The sequence below is a fragment of the Acomys minous genome (assembly GCF_964271855.1).
Source record: "Acomys minous genome assembly, chromosome: 14".
Lineage (NCBI taxonomy): Eukaryota > Metazoa > Chordata > Mammalia > Rodentia > Muridae > Acomys > Acomys minous.
The window spans coordinates 93,683,666-93,705,362 of record NC_140496.1 but is presented as its reverse complement, the minus strand read 5'-3'; the positions used below and the strand labels follow the sequence as shown (position 1 = coordinate 93,705,362).

At 43.1% G+C, this 21,697-nt stretch overlaps 1 protein-coding gene across 4 annotated transcripts in view; it reads left to right on the top strand.

Annotated features, from left to right (window-relative positions):
- The first annotated feature begins 1,552 nt into the window (after positions 1–1,552).
- The window catches only part of RAP1GDS1 (Rap1 GTPase-GDP dissociation stimulator 1), a 141,889-nt gene continuing 121,744 nt past the window's right edge, over positions 1,553–21,697 (top strand). For 3 of the 4 annotated variants that reach the window (XM_084757395.1, XM_084757393.1, XM_084757392.1), the window contains exon 1: positions 1,553–1,741. In XM_084757395.1, the coding sequence (XP_084613521.1) occupies positions 1,738–1,741 (4 nt within the window). In that variant the 5' untranslated portion in view covers positions 1,553–1,737. The remainder of the gene's footprint in view (positions 1,742–21,697) is intronic. The other variant, XM_084757394.1, reaches the window with a different exon arrangement.

Genomic DNA, 21,697 nt, shown 5'->3' with positions numbered 1-21,697 from the left:
CAAGGCTACACAGAGGAGAAAGAAAGAAAGAAAGAAAGAAAGAAAGAAAGAAAGAAAGAAAGAAAGAAAGAAAGAAAGAAAGAAAGAAAGAAAGAAAGAGAGAGAAAGAAAGCTCCTTGGACTCCTACTGAAGTAGGGAGGCCTTCCCAATCTACATGGCCAGTATCCTTATTAAAAAAAAAAAAAAAGGACAAATGAACACATAAGCACATAGGGAAGATATGTGAAAGCTGGAGTCTTGGTGCGACAAGCCAAAGAGTTACCCGAAATTTAGAGGTACCCTCAGGAGGTGCATGGCCTGCCCTGACGTGTCTTCTGGCCTCCAGAAGTTCAGCAATTTTCTTGTTCGACTCCTGTTTGTGGGGATTATCGCAAGAGCCCTAGGGGACTTTTTGCAAGTAAAAAGAGTATTTTTCTTTCAAGAATGAATTGCTTAACTTCTACGTCAGTCTATGCTTGACCTGCTGGAAACTGATCACAACTGTCTTTAATTTTGTTGTGTTTTTATTCAGAAAAATCACATAAAATCCCAGTACCTAATATATCAAGAGACTCTTCTGATCTGTGTGTGTAAGTATCAGAGACTGGTCTGTGAGTCACAGACGGAAAATCAAACAGCCCCTTCTGAGAGTAGAAGCTGCAAGAGGAGAGAGACCTGGGCTCCAGCTGTCTTCTTCCTACAGATCGCCATAGCCCTGCGATGGAGTCCTTGCCCTAATCAACCACACTGGGGTCAGGACTCCTGCAGGTCTCCCGCCAGCCTCCTCTTGGTGCAGAGAGCCTAACAGGGACCCGAGCCTCCCGCGCATGCCCGGTGGCGAGGGTGCCAGCGATGGGGAGCACCTCCGTCCGGGTCCCCGGGCTGCTCTTCTTCCACAGGGTTACCCCGGCCCAGAGTTGGACTTTAATTTTCTAACCCGAGCGCGTCTTTCCTCTCCCGCCCAGCGGGAGAGCGGAGGACACACCCCGGAGGGTGCGGCCCGACGGCTGCCGGATTAAAGGGCTTTAGGTACGCGCTCGCCGCCGAGGGAATGCCGTGACCTTGCGGCCGCTGCTCGCTCCACTGGCTTTCCCTCCATCCCGGCAGGACAGCCTGATGCGCCCCGGGGACAAGCCGGCGGGCATCCCGGTCCCTGGGCTCCGCCGCCCCGCACGTGCTCGCCAGGGGCGTCCCCCTGCGTTGCCCTCTACGCTCCTGGCTGAGGCTCCTTCCTAGTGGGCTCTGTCCCTGCAGCCAGGCGACTAGAGCCCGGCCTCCGCCCCTCTGGCGACAGCCATCAAGCTGCTCCTCCGTATGGGTCCGCAGATCCTCCGCCCCCCAACCCCAACCCCAATCCCCCAAAGCAGCCTCAGCTTCGCCCGCAAAGAGCAGGAGGCAATGCTGGCCGCACTGAGCATGCTCGGCGGGGAGGGCGGGGCGCTCGGCCGCGCGTCGGGAGGGCGCTTCTCAGGACGGCTCGGCGCCTCCGCGCCCTCCCGCCCGCACGCTCGCTCGCTAGCAGCCGCGCCCGCCGCAGGCTGCGCCCAGCCGCCCCGCCCCGCCCCGCCCCCTGCCGCTCGTCCCCGCCGCGGCCGCGCCGCCCGCAGCCGCAGCCGCTGCTCCTCCCCGGCGGCCGCCCCCCGCGGGTCCCTCCCTGGCTGCGGGAGACGCGGAGGTAGAGGGAGGACGCCACCGCGCCGCCCCGCACCCGAACCCTTACGCCTCGCCCTGCCGGTCCCTCTCTCGGTGAGAGGAACATGGGTAAGTCCTCCCCGCCGTTACCGCCTGACATTTTTCTCCCCCTTCTTCGGCGTGCTGCAGGGTGGCAATGCATTTCTCGTGCAAAGTTGCCGGCTTGCCCTGGGTCCGCGGGGTACCGGGCGGCGGCCCTCCCCGGGGGACCGCGGGCGCACGCGGGGAGCCCGGCCGGCGGGGTCGCGCACGGGGTGGGGTCGACGGCCGGTTCCGCGCCTCGCTTCCCCTCCTCCACGCTTCCTGCCGGCGCCGGGCCGCGCGGGGCGGCCCCGGGGGCTGGGAGGCCGCGGTGCTGCAGGCTCGGTCCCACCGCGAGCCCGACCACTTGGCGGAACTTCCTCCCCAGCCTGCCGGGCGCCGGCGCCGGCGCGGGCACAGCCGGCAAGTAGTTTGGGAAGGCGATCGCCCGGCGGACGCGAGAGCGGACAGCCTTTCCAAGGTGGAGGTGATGACTCGCCCGCGGCCGTGGGCACCGGGAGGCTGGCGGGAGTCGCTAGCTGTTGAATTGGTGTTGGGTGGACTACAGAGAGCACTGTTCCCGGTCCTCCAGCGGTTTTCTGGATTTCCCTGGTCTGGCTACTGTAGCTGGAAACTGCTCCCTGTAACACATTGTTACGGAATTGGCATGCTGGTTATTCTGCCCCAGCTCCCTTCGCCTAAACCTGCATAATCTGATTCTAGTTCCGTTGTATTTATAGTTAATCTCAAGAGAATGGATATCTCAAAGCAAATGTTTTGTAAAACTGTTTATATTCGAACCTGGAAATTTCTTCAGATGCTGCTTACCTGTGCATAATTACAAAAGCACCGGATACATTTTCTCCGGTAATTAAGAGCGAAAAGTTTCCTCTGATAGTAACAACTTAGATCATCTTCCAGCACACGTTCCCCAGTTTGCTTCCACTCCCGTCTTTCGTAATTTCCCCCCTTTTAAAATTGGCTTCCTCTGCGTCCCTGCACTCGGACTTTCCCCACTCCGATGCCAGTTATTTATGAGTGTGGTCTTCTCACCTGTCAGTACCGTGCTCAACGCTTAGAGTAAGGCCACAGCAGGCAATTCAGAACCCTCAAGGAAGTATCTGAACCCAGGAATGATGCGATAGAATTTCCCGGAAGAGCAAAATGCTCCCAGCTTTGAGTCAGACCTTTGCCTATTTAGTAGGAAGAAGACAGTTGGAGGAGGAGAAGGAGGAGGGGGAGGAGGTTTGAATGAAAAAAATTATGAACCTGAATTCTATTTTTACTTTGTTTTCCTTCTAGTAGAATACTACTGACACTTGGAGCAAATTTCTTTAAAAAGAGGGTATCTGTAAGCCCCTTTCTCTCTTCATTTTTAATGAATGATAATCCAGATTACAGATTAAAATCTTTGTCTTCAAAGGATTTACGTTACAATACAGGTTTGGTGTAGAAACAAGTCTCATTTGTTTTTCAAGGTGAAATTTAGCAAAAACTGAAATTTTAACTAAACACTAAAAATATTGAATCAGAAAAAAAAAATGTTGAATCAGTATTTTTTTTTCCCCTCTGGGAGAATATCCAGTCTGTTGCAAACTAGGGAATAAAAAGACCCAAACAGATTAAATCACTTAATGATCTTGCAAATTTTGAATGCTGTTGCTTGATTAAAATTTAAAAACTCAGAAGCCAAACAGAAACTCATTTTATTTTGAAGCTTCTCAGAAACTCTTTGCCTCCCTCCTCTTATTTTAGCACTTGGGGTACCTTGTTAGAAGTTTGGTTTTTTTGCGGGCAGGTGGGGGGTGGGGCGGTTCTAAGACAGGGTTTCTCTGTGATACCTTGGCTGTCCTGGACTCTCTTTGTAGACCAGGGTGGCCTCGAACTCACAGCAATCCTCCCGCCCCTGCCTCCCAAGTGCTGGGATTAAAGGCCTGTGCCACCACGCCCGGCAAAGTTTGGTGTTCTGTTTTGTTGTTGTTTGCACATACATAATCTCTAATGGAATTATTTGTATGTTTTGTGCATTTAATCTTGAGTTCAAGAAGATGAAATTTATGTTTTAATTTTTGTGTGGTTTTCACATAGTAGGTGTTTAGTAAAACTTAGTCAAATTATTCTTAGTGCTTTCATTTACTTCCAGCTCTTGAACTTGAGAATGTAGGCCCTGAACAAATCCGTGAGTTAGTAGACTTAGAGGTATAGCAAAAGTCCAGCTCTAAGGCCTTTCATTTTAAAAGGTTACGTTGTCTCAGGGATATGGATTTTGAAGTCAACTGGCCCTATGCAGTTTGCTTCTATAATGTTATTCCAATCATTAAGATTTTTTTGTATGATTAGGAGATACATAAAATAATAAAACATTGAAACCTTGGGAGGTAATTTTATATCTGACCCACTGAAGGTACAGCTCCTAAGATATACCATACTTTTTACTCTATCTTTTAAAGAAAGAAATAAGTACATTTTACTTATTTTAGATATAGACTGTTTTGTTTCTGTGTTCCTGGGGATTGAGCCCCAGGGCCTTGTGCATGTTTGAGCCCCTCATGCAACCCTTAAAGGATGTTTTTATGGCAACTTTTCTCCGTAAAGGAAACAAGAAAACTTTCAACGTAACCTTGCAGATCACAGCTATTACTTTATGTGTATACATTGTTATACACATAGAAAATTGATTCTATGTCATATATATTATGGGGAGGAGAGAAGTAAGACAAACTTCAGGTTTCTTAGAATCTTAGGAGCCATACCACCCCACACAACTATAGTTAAAAATAAATGTATAAGTAGCAGGCGTGATGGCACATATCTGTAACATTGGAGGAAAGGCTGAGGCAGGAGGATCAGGAGGACTAAGGAGTTTGAAGCCAGCCTGGACTGCCTAGCTGGATTAAAAAGAAAAGTTAGACTGTCTCAAAGGACAACATAAAATCTCTTTTTCAGTGGAAAAAAAAATTGCAAATGATACAAAGTATCTTTGCATATATTGCAAAGATGCCATGCAGAGGCTTTAGAGAAATACTGTGTGAACCAGAAGTTTAGCTGTACTTCTGAAAGGTTAAAAAATGGTAACAAACAAACAAACAAACAAACAAAAAAACAAAAAAACCCATTGACTAAGAATAGGAGGATGACCACCTGGGCGTGCTGGCACACACCAGGCCTTTAATCCCAGCACTCTGGAAGGCAGAGGCAGGTGGATCAATGTGAATTCAAGGCAAGCCTGGTCTACAATGTGAGTCTAGGACAGCCAAGGCTACACAGAGAAACACTGTCTGGAAAAAAACAAAAACAAAAAATAGGGGGATGACTTAGTGAAAATAGACAGGGAATTTTGACTCAATACCTAAGTAGAGAAAAATTACAGAAACTGTGGGTGACAGAAGTGAAAAAGTATTAGCAATCAGCAAATAGTGGTTGGTCTTAAGTGCTGAGCTGAAGAGTTTGCACTTGTTGAGGGAACCACTAAATGTATTTACGTAGTGGATTTCATACCTGAGGATAATTTCACAACAGTGCCTCACACGTCTTTGACATTCCCTTTTCTTATGTCTGTGTCTTAAGATAGTATAGAGGTTGGGTTTGTTGTTGTTGTTTGTTTGTTTGTTTTTGGTTTTTTTGCTTTTTTTGTTTTTTGTTTTTGTGTATGTGTGTGTATTGTTTTTCAAATAAGTGATAAAATCCAGGTTGGATTTTCTTTCTTTCTTTCTTTTTACGTTTATTGAATATCAATGATTTTTACATGTCATGCACCAAAATCCCTCTCCTCCCCCCAGTAAAATAAAACAAACAGACAAACAAAAAAATCTTGTCACAGAAGCTGTAGTGTGTCACGCAGCATATCCTTTTGTCCGCAAATGTTCATTGCTACGAGTCATGGGTCTGGTTGGAGGCCTACACTATCGGCACCAGATCCTCACTGGGACTGCTGTCGGATATCCTGTTGTTGCCGTGCGTCAAGGAGATGCTTTATGTTTTTGTGTTCTGTTTGTTGGTTTTTACCTTTATGGTATCTGTCATTGGAGACTTTGGTTTAATGTCAATTTGTAGAGTGCAAAATCATTCATTCAAACCCGAGGAATAAAAAGTCTGTTTTGATTACAAATTTTTATGCTATTTGGGATTCAGGTTTGAAATGTACCCAGTACCTCAGGTGTCTTACATTAATTCCTATCTATGTACAGTGTTTTAGTTTTCAAATGGCAGTTGCTCCTGAACAAAGCAACTTAAGTGTTTAAACCAGTGTGCTAGCTTTTTCAAAATAGCCTACAAAGCTCTTTCTCACTTGGGCTGAGATAGAGTCTGTATTCAGACTACAGAGGAATAGAATTCCTACAGTATATGTTTTTATACAGTATTGGTACTTGAAGAATTTCTGGCATTAAGCCAGGGATGAGGATGTGGCAGCAAGAATGGTTACAGTGGGCTGTTAGCCATGACTTGTATTTGTAATGTCCACAGTCCCTCTGGTGATTTCCCGCCCCTTCTCTTTCCAGAATGACTTAAATACTTATTGGTGTACACATGCACACCCACACATGCACGCACACACAAGCCAACAAAAATGCTACAACTTTGTATTTATCAGATTATTAGACATCACTATGTGTATTGTGAATTTAATTGAAAATCATTTAAGTTCAAGCTTAAATTCAATATGTAATTAAAATGTTTTGCGGATTATTGATTTTCTCATGTGATTATGTTTTATACTCACTGTATAGAAATGATAATTTCATGGACACAAATAATAGTAAAATATAGTAAAAAAGTAGTGATGTTTTGCATAACATAAATACCCATTTTAATACGTCTTATCTAAGTGCCTATCATTTAAATTTTAATAATGGTTTTAATAACTCAAGACTTCTGAAAACTACTAAATACGTCTTAGGAGTCAGTACAGTAGTCTTCAGAACACTGTTGACGTAGTAATTACCAACTATTGCCAGTTATGCTACACTTTATATAATTTAAAATTCAATCTTTTCAACAGTTAAATAATTGGGTGACACTCCATATTTTACTGGTTCAAAGAAGTAATTTATCCAAGAGGATAGAACGTTCTAAAAATCTTGACTCTAAAGTAGCTTTCAAATCTTCGCTTTCATAACAATCATCTGGAGAGCTTGTTTAAAAAACCGACTCGGGCAGCTCACAATTCTGATTCAGTGGGTTTGCATTGCTCAAACAGTCTCAGGTGAGGCTGTTTTGGGAATAGCAGCACCATCACACAGCAGAGGCTGGCCGACTTTTCTCTAAAGGGCCATATGGTAAATATTTTAGACTTTTAGGCCAGGAGGCAAAATCAAGAGTATTGAACAGGAAACAAGAAATATAGGATGAAAGAAAAGAAACAAGTACAATCTTTTGGTTGGATTCAAAACAGAGTAACCCTGATTGAACACAGTTTGTATCGTACAAAGTGAAGCGATTGAATTGTTCTGAGGGTCTATGTTACACTTAATTATGGTTCTAATTTACCACGTTATCAGAATTGATTGCAGACCTTCATCAGTGCAGAGCTCAAATGGAATTCTATGATTTTGTCTTCAAAGTTTTTTACTTCGGTATTGCCAGGTACAGGTAATTCTCTTTCTTATTTTGAGTGTGTTGAGGGTTCTGTTCTCTCGTATGTTCTTAATGAGCCTATTTCTTTACTAGGAGGCATTTAGAGAATTCTTCTGTGTTTTCTTGATATTTTCCAGTTTGGGTTCAGAGTAACTCCTTTCAGTTGAAAACTCAGTGGGAGCTTCTAGTGAGCTTGTGAAAAGCTACAACTGTAGTTTGAGCTTGAAAAATAATCCCTGTTGAGTTTTGTGTATTCGTGGCAATCTTAACAGGTGACCACATGGGAGATGCACAGTTGGGCCTTCTGATGTGAGCATGTTATGTTGTCCAGATATCGGTACCGTAGCATACATGTCTCTTAGAAGCTTTACATTGACTTTAAGGTGAGGTGCACTAGGAAACATTAAATCTTCAGGGAAATCTAATTTTCAAAGCCATGGGCTTGTTTTCTCCCTTTCCTTGCTATTGTAGTGAGCCTTGACTTTTTTTGTTTTAATTAACTATGACTCTACAAATGCTAACCTAGTAGGTGTCCATGTGGTAAGGCAAGTGGAGAGTTTTCAGTTTCTGCTTTGATGAGGATGGACAGAGTGCACAGTGGGGTGGTTAAATCTCAGCACAAACGAACTTTCCTACTGGTGGTGCAGTCCAAGGATGTAAAGGGTGGATTAAATGCTTTCTCCCAAAAAACCTGTTAATAAAGAACAGTAAATTTCAAACATTGCATGGCTTTAAAACAGTTTATATACAAATTGTTTAAATTAGCCTGTTTGTGTCCTCATATGCTTTTGATTCCACTTTAGGCTATATAGGATCTGTATTTTCTGAACTTTGGACATACTCAGTCCTGTCATTGTTCGACGTACAGCTTTATAGAGCTAAATTTTTAAGTGGTTTGGAATTGACTTCTTGAAAAACAAAACCAAAAGCCAACAGCTGATAACAGGTACCTTATGAGAGCAAAGGATAATCTCCCCAAATCCTTTGGTTTAGCCTGGCTGCACTCTGATGTTCTTCCCTCTGCCTGTTGACAGTATTACAAGCTCCTCACCCCCCTACCCCCACCCCAATGCTCTGCTGCCATACTGGGTGCTGCTGAGCAAATTTATTTGGTCCTCAATCTTGCAGAGCAAGCCCTCTCTGCCAAGGAGCCACTTCCTGTTGGACTAATTTTTCTTGGGAGGCACAAAAGAACATCTAACCATGCCCAAGTGGACATCCAGGGCAGACCAAAGTATGGCTTAACCAAAGTCTAACTGGTGAGACCAGTGCTTTCGTAGGCTTTCACGTTGAGGGCTTGCTTAGGGAAGCACAATGCCGCCCCTCCCCCGGCCACCCTTCACTACCGAGTCCAACCCTATCTTGATGGCCACAACATGGAAGCTGCATCGTGGAGCCCTGCTTTCAGTTAAGCTTCTAATTCCTGTATACTCTTGGCATCTCCCAAGACCACTGGCAGTTGAGGGCTGGGTGGTTCATCTCAGGTGAGGGTCTCCGAGTCTGGCTTCATCCACTCCCTGGGGAGTCCAAGCAGCTCTAGTACCATTATTAGTACCATAGACCTGGCCATCACTGTATCATTCTGCTGTAGTTACCATAGCTACCAGGGCAAAAACCCCAAGATGGAATCTTGTTATGTCTAGGGTAAAAGCTGCCATACAGCACCTCCCCAGGCCCTAAAAGGCTATTTATTCTTAAATAAGCTTCTTGAGATTTGGCTGCGTTGTAGTCAAATATAATTAACTCACCATGGGTAAGTAATCTTTCTAACCTGAGTAAGAATTGTGCCATTTAGAAATTTACCGTATATTTTGGACCAAAAACACACCCAGTTTTTAGAGCAGTTAAACAAGAAAAGCAATAACAATAGCAATTGGACCATAAGGTGTACCATAATCCCCCCCCCCCGATTTTTTGGGGAGAAAAGTGCATCTTATGGTCCGAAAAATATGGTACTTGGTTTGTGTCTTTATTTTCCTGAAGAAATTCTGCTGTGACAATATATTCTGTTAGTTGTTTCCTCATTTCTTTGTTGATTGCAATCATGTGAGTTGGGAATGTCATAAAGGCTTAGTCTGGTGATATAGATGTATACTGTATTTTTCTAGTGTAGCTACAGTGTTTGTTAGTGTACAGTACAATTGTTTGCCGACCACTCAGCGGCAAAATAATCCACATAACACTTTAAATTTCTTAAAAGAGTGATATTTGAAGTTGATTGGTTCTAAAGTTACAGTGTGATTATATTGGTTGCTGAAAGTAACTGTATTGTAAGTAGAAAGTATAATATTAATATTTATAGTCTAACTTCCGTACATAATACCACAGTAACACAGTAAACCAAGACCCGTCTTTTGTTTAGATCCACAGCACTGAGCATAAGTGCTGTACTTATTCATGTTCATGGGTATAGGAACAGATCAAAATTCAAAGTATGGTTTATTCCCTATATATATTTTCTGCACCATCCTAATGTTAAAAAATGTAAATTGGGGTCTGTCTATAAACGTCTTGATTGACATGTTGGTCAAAATGAAATGTTGACTTCTTAAATAGTCCAAAGATGAAGCTTTGTTGGGCCTACATGACAAAATGGATTTGTATTGAGTGGAGAATCCTCCACTAAGGCCGGACACACACAACACTCTAATATCACAGATAGATTTAAGGAGCTGAATTAATGTAAAACTCTATGAACTTTCCAACTCTTATACCCTGCAGAGGTGACAACTCATGAAGCTATCTGGATTCATAGCATACTGGATTTTTGACAAAAGGTTTGGTCTCATTTAAACAGGGTATAGTTGAATTTACCACATTTTGAAAGTTAATACATTTAAAACTAAGATGCTATGAAGATTTAAGTCCTACAACTAGTCAATAACATAGCTAGCTGTAATATATAGTTATAAGCCATAGCTAAGCTGAATTTTCAGTTGACCAGAATGAAAAAAGAACTAAGAGAAAGACAGGATTTATTCTCAGCTTTTTCATCAACTGTAGCATAGAGGTCAGAGAGAAGCTCCGGGGGTTAAGTGCACTTGCTGCTCTTGGAGGAGACTAAGTTATTTCCTAGCACCCATGTGGTGGTACCCACAGCCATCTGTAGCCACAGCTGTCCTGGATCCACTGACCTCTTCTACTTCCGTGAACACCAGGCATGCACATGGTGCATCCATGTCTGTGCAGTCCAAACATACACATAAAATAAACCTTAAAGTATAGTTAAAATGACATCTTTAGTATACCCTTTGACAAGAAGGAGTATTACTTTATTATGTTTTACAAAGCAGCCACTAACACTAACTAACTAACATACAACAACAGACAATTGTTGTCTCTAGGAGAACTACAAAAACAATAATCGGGTTATGCTACTTCTGTTTTTAAGTTACAGAAAAGACGGACAGATTATGTAAAATACTCTCAGGTGGCTACTAAGTTCCCTTGGTTTGTGCTGGGAATTTTTGATAGAGAACAAGCAACAGAATTCATCGCATTTTCACAAACTGTTGCCCCGAAAGCTGTGAGAGGTACACACTGTCTTGGACATTGGGAACATAAAAGCTACTTGCTGTAAGTCCTAAAAAGCTTTCCTGTGTCAAGACTCAGTGAGTAGTTGGTAGTGATCACTATATACAAAGCAGAAAATCGATGAATGTGCGCATCACAGAAATGAGAGTAGCAACCGACTTTCATAAAACCGGGAAACAGGTTGGGTTGAAAGTATAATTAAAACAAATATTCAATTTATGTGAACTGATTAATTTCCTTTTACCTGCAAGAGGGACTAACCCCTGTCCATTATGACACGCTTCTGGTTTTTACATGGTTTGTACAAGCACTGTCAGTCAAGCCAAAAAATTACCATAATAGGTGTTAACAGGAAAGGACAAAACAAGTAGTGCACATAGTCATTTCCACTTTTGGACTAGCTTAAACTGTAGATAAAGAATAATGTAAAGGAAACAGATAAGGTCCTAACCTCAAATCCTCAGAGAAGACATGGACTTGAGAGTTGAACTAATGATGGGTCACAGTTTGCAGCATCCAGTGCGGTGTGTCTGACAGGTACACGTGTTTGCTGCGTGTAGAAATCTGGACTTAATCCCTAGAATGAATTTCCTTTCTGCATTTAAACACTTACGAAAAACTAGATAATACATCTATTAGACTTTCCTTTTGATACCATGGCAGAGACTGTCCCCTGCCATATTTCATTATTTGTTGTATTTTTAATTACAAACTCAGACTTGTAGACAGTTGTTACCTAGTACAACTGGCAAACTCGGCTGGAGATCTTCATTCTGAGGAGCTTCCGTCTGCATAAAGCAGCATACAGAAAGCCTTGTTGTTGTTGTCGTTGTTTTGTACAGATCTGATCTGCACAGAATGAGTTTATCTGTACTGAGTGCTAATTGCCCGCACAGAGGAAACGCCAGAACCTTGGAAACATGTCTAGATTCATCCCAGTGCTGGGACCTATTCTGGCCAAATTATTCCGCTTCTGAATTCAGCTCAGTTGACAGTACTTACTTCACAGGGAAGTTTCTGGTGTTACGTAAGATAATACCCACGTGAATGCTAACGTCCATTTCCAAAGCTGAAGATATCATCGTGTTTGTAAAACTTGATCTTCCATTCAGAAGTTAAACCAACAAAGTGAATTGTGCGTATCACACTTACATAACCATGTGGTGAACACTGTCATGACAGCAGATTATATTTTTTCAAAGATGGCCATAATAGTTTCTTGCCCTGCATAATTGTCTAAACTTGCTATCCCCTTTGAGAGTTAGGGTCCTCTTCTCCTGTTTAATTTGAATATACCTGTGACTTGTTTGTTTGTTTGTTTTTTGATTTTTTTTCAAGACAGGGTTTCTCTGTGTAGCGGCTATCTTGGACTAGCTTTGTAGACCAGGCTGGCCTAGGACTCACAGTGATCCACCTGAATTCAGCAGAAGTGATACTGTGTAACTTTCCTGTCGCAGTCATAAAAGTTAATGTTTGTTTGTTGCTCTTTCCCCATCAGCAGAGGTGAGCACTTCGAGGCTCCCATGGTGGTAGAAAGTGAAGCCTTGTAGAGAACCTGCTGGTGTGAGGTCTTAGGCAAAGGGCTTGAGTGCTCAGGCTCTTCCTGGCCAGTCATTGGACCTGTAAGTGAATGAGCCATTGCGTGGTTGAAATGATGATGTTCCAGATCCAGCCATCGGGGCACTTTAGAGTCACCCCAGGGCTCTAAGACTCAACACAGAAGGTCCGAACTTTGTGGACAAGATAAGCAAGTGGTCCATAGGTGCACATGCATATTGCTAGTGCACAGAACCTGTGTGCATAATATAATGGCTTTTGTCTCACGCCAGTAAGTTTGGCATGACCTGCTGGAAGATGATAATTGGAGCATTTCCCCAGCAAGCAACAGGCTGATACTAAAACTCATCACAGAAGTAAACAAGCACTTCTGTGTTTTTCTGTAGCTTTACATACAGATAACTTGACAGGGAATTTTGTTCATAAGCCCTGGTAACTGGATGGCAGAGTATATTTTATTCAGGTACAATATCTGGGGGTCAGTAATAGTCATTTTTTAGCATTTGGGTTGCTTATGTTTTGAAGTCCTGTTTGTATACTGCATACATGGGCATGGTGCTTCTAGAAGGATACACAAGAAGTGCTAGCCCCAGTTGCTCCTGGAAATAAACTGGAAATGTAAGTGCAGTGCTCATCAAAATAAAAATAAAAGAGTAACTTGTATTGTGAGAAATGGGGAGAGCTGTGTTGTGTTCCTCTTTGTGGCTTTAATATTGAGCACAGTTTTTAGTGATTGGTGGGCATCTAGTTCATGTTGAAATAAACAAGTTTGATATCATCTTAATTTATTGATTGTCTTACATACAACATAGTCTTTTCTCACATAGTTTTTCAATTCTCAAGGAGGCTGTTTGTAGAACTGTATCTGTCCGTGTCCAATGAGGAGACAAACCACAAATATTTGCTAGGTGATAGATAGATAGATACTACAAATATTTGCTAGGTAGTTGATAGATAGATAGATGATAGGTAAATAGATAAGATAGATAGATGACAGATAAATAAATAGATATTGTAGCAGGAAACACAAATTTTATATATTTGAAGACATGGCTTATTGCTCAGAACTTTTTTCAGGGTGTTTATTTGCATATATGTCTGCACTACTTGCGTGCCTGGTGCCCATGAGGTCACAGGTGTCAGATCCCCTGGAACTGGAGTTACAGATGATTGTTAGCTGCCATGTGGGTGCGAGGAACTGAGCCAGGGACCACTGGAAGAACAGCCAGTGCTCCAGCCACTGTCTGGCCCGACCCTGCCCAGAGCATTTCAGTGCTGCTCTTCACACCCAGATCTCAGCTGGGTGATGTGACTGAGAACCTCGTACTGACTGCACATGCAGCAGCGCACTGCAGAGGAGAAACCCTAAACTTAGGGCGCAGAGGGTTGCTACATAGGGTCCCAGCCAGTGAACGTACATACACGCCCTTATCTGTTACACAGATCCTCTCTTGGGAAGAAGAAATCATCTCTGTGTGTCGCCTCTAAGAGAGTTAAAAACAAACCTCCAGGAAGAAGAGGGTATCAAACAACTGTGGAGCATCTCCAGAGAGGAAAACTACTTTTATCATACCTTAATTTTTTTCTCAAGTAATTAAAATGGTACAGAAATGCCAAGAAGTTTAGGAGAATTATGTCTTGCACACAGTATAATTTTCAGTGTGTGTGTGTATGTGTGTGTGTGAGATATATGTGCATGGTGCATGTGCATATGCAGGTCAGTGAACAACGTCTGGTATCATCCCCTGAAACACTGTCCTTTGAGACAGGGTGCCCCATTGGTTTGGAGTTAACCAATTAGGCCGGACTGGCTGGGCAGCGATCCTGAGAGCCTTTTGGCTGGCTCTGCCTCTGATTAGAAGTGCAAACAGGCTAACATTCTTACGTTGATCTAAGGGTTGAACTCACGTTCTCTCGCACTATAAGGTAAAGAACTTTGCCAACTGAGCTGTTCTCTCAGCTCAGTACACAGTAAATTAAACAATATTTACTGTTAAGTTAACTGAGCAGTGCTAGACCAAGGATCTCTAAAGACCCAAGAGAGGGTATCCAAGGGAGGGGGGAAGGAGATTTTCATTGAGATAGACAGTTTCATTATTCTAACTTTTCTTTCTGGTCGTGAGGTCAAGCCCAGAGCCCTGCATATACTAAGTACTCGCATATGCTACCACTGAGCTCCGTCCCCCAGTCGCCAGCCTTCTGAGTAACAGTTCATTTGGGCTTACCCAGGCCAAGGGTGACCCATGGTCACCTGACGTGTAAGAGCAACACTGGGCTGAGTGCACAGGGAAGAATGTGAGCAACCGGGCAGGGAGCAAGGGAACCTGAAGCTCTTCTGTGTATAACCAAGACAGCCCCCGGCGCATGTGCTTACGGGGTGCAGAGGCCGTGCAGAAAAGTTCTCCGAACCGAGGTGTAGACAAGCAGTGGGTTCTGCTGTGCAGAACTGCATGAGGTACAGGAGAAGGGGGCGTGTGGTAAAAAGCACAACTTGACACCGGCTGTAAGGTGAACTTGCACAGGAAATGCAAAACAGCTGGTTGACACCTGACGTGATCTGTTGTTCAGACTGTATGCTTTTGATTTAAGCATGTGATGCACTAAGTGTTTTTAATCATCATGCCTTCTGTTTTCATTATAAGCCCGAGGGTTTGTCTGAATCTCCCCCATGGTTTTTCCTCGGCCTTCTGAATCTGAATCCTAGAATCTGCGGCAGAACTCGGAGGTAGGATAACGCTTACTCTTGAGCCCTAAGTGCTGGGAATCAACAGTGCATCATAAGCAGGCCCTTGAGCTGGTGCTGAAGGAGGGGATGCTCGCAGCCTCAGCATTAAGTCTAAACCTGTGGACTAACTTGAGCTAAGTGGAATGTGAGAGTTAAGAAAAAAATAAAACGCAGCCTTAGATGGGAAACACGGGACACCAGAGGAAACTACTAAGCCGCTGTTCTGGAAGCATTCCCGTGCAAGAGCTCTGGTCTTGGAAGGTCCTAGGTGGCCTTGTGGGCACCATAGTGTAAGGAACGGTAACAGGTGTGTTTCAAGTGGTGATTTTATTTTTGTGTTTACACAGCTCTGAGCTGTGAGAGCTACCTTAACAGTGTGTAGAAATGAGGTTTGGAAGGATGCTCCTCCCCATCCTGCGTCTTCTACAGCCTCTTCCTGGTCACTCCAGCAATTCACAGAAGCTCGGTAATGGCAGGTTACAATCCACTCTTCCAGTACGGTCCTTGGCTTTCTTTTAAAAATGCCAACGTGCTATCAAGCTTTGTTAGTTTATCTTCATTGTTTTTTCCTTCAGCGCCTTAGAATGTTTTGGGTATTGGCCACCATTTGATATGGAAGTATAATAAATCTTTCCAGTTAGGAGCCTGTGGAGAAGGCATTACCCCAATATTTTTCTTGTTCAGTTCTTAGAGAATTAAGCCCAGATCTTAGTGTGACTTGCTCTGCAATTAAATGTAGAAGACAGTTATTAACCTGTAACTTCTGTCATGCTGTACGCTAAAGCTCTATTTGACAGCTGTAAAACAGGAAGTGGTTCTTGAACTCTTGGTGTATGTGAAATGAAATTTAACTGTGCCTTGCTCTTGGTCCTCAACTTAGACACAGCTATAGGAGGACAGCAGTATTTCTCCTCCTGACTGAAATAAACTCTTGCCTCCATTTCCGAATGAATGGGGCCAGCGATGGAGCATTTACTTGACCTCAAAGCCTTTAGCCACAGCCTGACAGGGGACATTGTTTTGTTTTGTTTTGTTTTTAAAGATTTATTTATTTATTATGTACACAGTGCTCTGCCTGCATGTACATCTGCAGGCCAGAGGAGATCATCAGATCACATTATAGATGGTTGTGAGCCACCATGTGGTTGCTGGGAATTGAACTCATGACCTCTGGAAGAGAATTTAGTGCTCTTAACGGCTGAGCCCTCTCTCCAGCCCCCATTTTTTTTTATAAGAAAGATTGCTAAGAAAACTTTGTACCAGCTTTCTAAAATAACAAGAAAAGCAACACCACAGTGATATGAAGTCATTACTTTTGTCATAATAAAAATATTTCTTAATCAAGGCAATTTATGTCATAGTTTGTAACAGAAGCTATAGCATAGGTGGTGGGAAATTAATGTTAGAGTGTCAGGTTCCATTACCTTTTCACTTGGGAGAGTAATGTGAAAACATTTGAATTGCCCATCTAATAGAAAATATATTAATAGTTTTATTACACAAAAGTCTAAAACTAGGGAAATGAAAAAAATGCAAAACTGGAACCATGAGTTTCTACAGAAATAATTCTCTGAATCAGTTTACTAACTTAGAAAAAGTTACTTAAGTTTTGGAATTCAGTCCCTTGGCATCAGGTTCAGACGACTTTATTTTTAGAAGTTGACTAAATTCATCAGAAGTCTTGTTTTGTGTTAAGATCTTAGCTTTGTCTGAAGTGAAAGAGGTAAGTGGTAGTGGATGCGTAGTTACAATTAGCTGGTAGAATGGCAAAGCTCTGCCGAAGCAGATAAATAACAGACGTGTTAGCCGCTTTTCTCCTCACCCACAGTCCTCAGACACCTGACAGAAAGCTTGGAATGGGCTTATTTTGGCCACAGTTGGAGAGCACAGCCCAGCATTGCAGGGGAGCCATGGTGGCAGGGACGCAAGATAGCAGAGTAGGGTGACTGAGTGCTAATGCTCAGCCCTCCTGCGCACACATCTTTTGCTTACTGCTCTGAGACAGTTGCTCTGCATAGCCCTGGCTGGCCTGGGACCCTCTCTGTAACCCAGGCTGGCCTGGAACTCACAGCCTCATGGCTGACTGGCTCTCTGCTTTCCTTTGTTCCTAGACTCCTAACCCTGCTCACATTCATGTTGAGTCTTCTGTCCTAGTTAACTCTTTCTAGAAACTCACTCTTAGACGTATCCTGTGTCCAAGTGATTTTAAATCCTGTCTCATTGACAATCATTAACCATTAAAGTGGCGAAGTGGATTTTGGTGCTATTGACCATTTGTAGACCACACTGGGAGCAACATCATGCATATGACTAGGTCGGTATACTGTGTGCTACATCGATAAGTAAACAAAAAATTATGAGTATATAATTTATGAAGCTTAACTAGGAGTTTTTATTAAATGAAACAACTTACCAATTTTTTATGCAAACATTGTGAACATTATTTTTAAACGTTATCTAAATTGTCCTCTAAGTACTACACATATGTACTTTACATAGTAATTTTTGTTAACATAGGTCTTTCCTGTGTCATGTGTGTGCATGTGTACTTATGAGACATACTTAGCGTTTATGTTCCTGTTAGATCATGCTTCTGTGGGCTTGTGTCCTAAGAACTAACTTAAAGAAAATGGGTCACACATTTTACCCACTTTAATAACAGTCAGGCTTCTTATTTCTGTGATTCAGTAATAATTCTGAAAGTAATGGCAGATGATTACACTTTAAATACTCTTTCTAAGTTCATAGTTGTGTGTGTGTGTGTGTGTGGTGTGTTTAAAGTAGCTGACGTTTTGACAACACACATCTGTGGAGCCCTAGCACTTAGAAGTGATTTTTCTACTGACGTTTTCAGCGTGCTAAGAAATAAGTTCCTGCTCCGTGGTTTGCTTACTTCCCCCTCCCATCCTCAGGCTCATGGAGGACTGCAGTGGTGGTACGAATATGTGCTGGCTGGTTTTCTGTCAACTTGACACAAGCTAGAGTCATCAGAGAGGACAGATCCTCAACTGAGAAAATTCCTCACAAAGATCAGGCTATAGGCAAAACTGTAAGGTGTTTTCTTAATTAGTGATTGATGGGGGAGGGCCCAGCCTATGGTGGGTGGTGCCATCCCTGGGCTGGTGGTCCTGGGTTCTATAAGAAAGCAGGCTGAGCCAGCCAGTAAGCAGCACTCCTCCATGGCCTCTGCATCAGCTCCTCCCTCCAGGGTCCTGCCTTGTTTGAGCTCCTGTCCTGACTTCCTTTGATGATGAGTAGCAGCAGTATGGAAATCTAAGCCAAATAAACACTCTTCTCCCCAACTTGGTTTTGGTTGTGGTGTTTTGTCTCAACAGTAGAAGCCTCAAGACAGACAGGTTAAACTTAGCCTAACCAGTTACCTTAGTAGACCAATGAAATGATTGTGGGGAGAATTTTCCCCCTTGTTACAAACATCAGAAAGGAGTGGAGACCATGATTAACTGATGTAATTGTATGAGTAGACAATTCGGGGACTTAACGACAAACTGTGCCCTGATAATAGACTCTGCACAGTTGCTGAATATGTGGTCATTTTGCTCGGTATCTTGTTTTTCCTGTAGACATGTTTACCCGTAGAAATGGGAATATCACTTAGTTCTCATTAATGACAATTTCAAAATGTACTGGAAAGACTAGGGGTCTTGCTCCATTTAGAGTGCCCACCTAGCATTCAAGAGGCCCAGAGGAGGAAACCATGGATAGAATATGTCAAAGGATCCGAATTAAAGGGGTACATCTTACCTAGAGACAGAACAAGATCTGGATAAAAATCAAGTAAGTTCATATAGTAGAGAAGCAGGCCTAATAATTAACGTATGAGTGTTCCTGAAGTAAAAATGCTGAACTCTGTGTTCCAGTCATAGATCCCAGGGCATTTTAATTCATTTGTTTGCTCATTCGGTCTTCGTTCATTTCTTCTAGAAAGTGTGCTGGTAATGATAAATGGATTAAAAAAATCTGACTAAGAAGCTGAAAAATGAGCAGTGACTTACCAGATAGCACACCATGGACAGAGTCAATGTAATTATATCAAGGATTGTTAGAAGCAAGAGACTCCAGAAATAGTTTTGTATGCAGCAGGCAAGTGGCTATGTAAGGAAAGGATGAAATAGTAAAACTATCAGCATACAAGAAAACAAGAATAAGCATGAATGAAAAATGAACTCCATTGATTTAAAGACCTAAGTGAAGGGGCTGGAGAAATGGCTTAACAGTTAAGGGCACTGGCTGCTCTTTCAGAGGACCCGGGTTCGATTACCAGCACCTACATGGTGGCTCACAACCATCTGTAGCTCTGGTCCCAGGGAATCTGACCACCTCTTCTGGACTCCATGAGTGATGCATGAATGTAGTGCCCACACACACTCAGACAAACACTCATATATACATAAAATAAAAGCACATAAAATCTCCAAAAAGAAAAAGAAAACCTAAGTGAAAACTGAAAGAGTCATAATATGAAAAGATAATCGAGACATTTGCTCGGAGTCCAACACTTTGACCCAGGGGCTGCATTCTTTTTTATTTTTAGTGCTATTTGTTTTGTCTTTTGAGGCAGGGGTTTCTCTGTGTAGTCTTGGCTATCCTGGACTTGCTTTGTAGACCAGGCTGGCCTTGAAATCACAGAGATCCACCTGCCTCTGTCTTCCAGCATGCTGGGATTGCAGGCATGCATGCGCCACTGCACCTAGCTCTTGCTGTTTTTAAATAGCCCGTGGCTTTTTAAAGGAAGCTACTCAAGTTTTTGGCCAATCCCAAACTCTACGCAGTGACTGTCTGTTCTGTTACAATGGCCAGTATGAAGCAAGGATCTTTTGCTCAGTGTTACTTACTTCGACTGTCAAGTATGTGTTTTCTTTTTATAAGCTAAGTCATGCATTGTCTTAATTTTGCTATTAATACTTTTCCAGTCTGGAGTATAAGTCAGTGCTAGGACAGGCCTTGGGTTTGATTGCCACCAAGCCAAAAACAAAAATTTAAAAGAATACTTCTACTTCTTTTTCTTGAGGTATTATCCACTGAGGGGAGTATCCATTTATTTCATATTACAGCACCTTTCAGCAGGAAGTTGATACATTTCCACTAAACAATTTCATTGTGTTAACTTACCAGTAAGCACAAAATACAGAAATGGGTTTTTACATCAAGAGTACTTTTTATGGTAAGGGTTCACACCTGAGATTCTTCTCACAGTGTGTATGAGTGAATCAAAAAATACTGCCCTCTGTTTCCTACTCTGATTCAGAACCCCTAGCGACATACGCCATGTGGTCACACAGACTTTACATTTGATAGAAGCTGTCGACCGACTGTCACATGAAATGGCCAGGACCATCACTGCTGAGTTACTTATTCCCTGAATTTGTTGCGGCTCACGTGGCTGACCCAAGGTATGGAGGAGTAAAATCGTTAACCTTTTCCAAAAGATAAAGACCACAAAAAGACATGAACTGGGTGGTGGTGGAAATTGCCTCAAATCCTAGCACGTGGGAGGACAGAGGGAGGCAGCTCTCTCTGAGTTCCTGGTCAGCCTGGTCTCCAGAGCAAGTTCCAAGACAGCCAAGAGAAACTCTGCCTTGAAAAACAAACGAACAAACGGGACCCCAGAGGAGTCTGAAGTGCACGTATCCGCCCCTCTAGCCCGGTAACCAGCTGTTGAACTGGACTCACTGTCTTGCCATTCATGGCATCCTCCTGCCTTGGCTTCCCGGTTAGCTGGGCCTGCAAATGCTGAGGAGCCAGCACGGCTCCTGGCTCTACCGCCTATATTATTCTCATCAGTTATTCCTGTCCAGGGACCGACGGGGATGAGGGTAGCTGCCAAGTGAGGAGGCAGAGAAGGCCGAGGTGCCACTGTGATAGATAATGCTCCATTAGGACGCTTGAGGCCAGTAGGGAAAAAGTTGTTGGCCTAATGGCTTCATTTTCCAATATGTGCTTTTAAAATTGAGAGATAATTCGCGTGTTCTCTGACGTACAGATTCTAAATGACTATTAGGTGAGTTTTGACAAATGTGTTTATGTATTCACTGTTTAAATCAGGACGTGAAGAATTTTAACCCTGGTTTTTAGATGGGTTCACAGTGAGGTTTCTCTAAGTATTGACTTTTCATTTATAGCGCTGAAATCTACCATAGCTTCTTCAGCTGTGGCTGGAGGAGCTGCTTTCAGCCTCCCTACGGCTGCGACCCCTTTATACAGTCTGTCCCTTTCTCGTGGTGTGGTGGCCCCAGCCATAAAATGGTTTTCTTTGCTACTTCTTACCTGTAATTTTACCACAGCTGTGAGTTGTAATGTAGACATCTGATATACAGCATATCTGATATGGGACTGGGGTTGTGACCACAGGTTGAAAACCAGTGTTCTGTATGAAGAATTTAGTGAGCTCTCTTCTCACATTACTACTATAGAGTAGTGACTGTTTCTATAGAGAGACTGACATTAAACAACAACAACAACAACAAAAAACTAATTAGGATTTTCTCCTCCCCCAACCCCCAGAGAGAGAGAGAGCCTTTCTATATAGAGCAGGCTGTAGAACTCACAGAGTTCTAGGCCAGCCTCCACGTCCCGAGTGCTGGCATCAAAGGCGT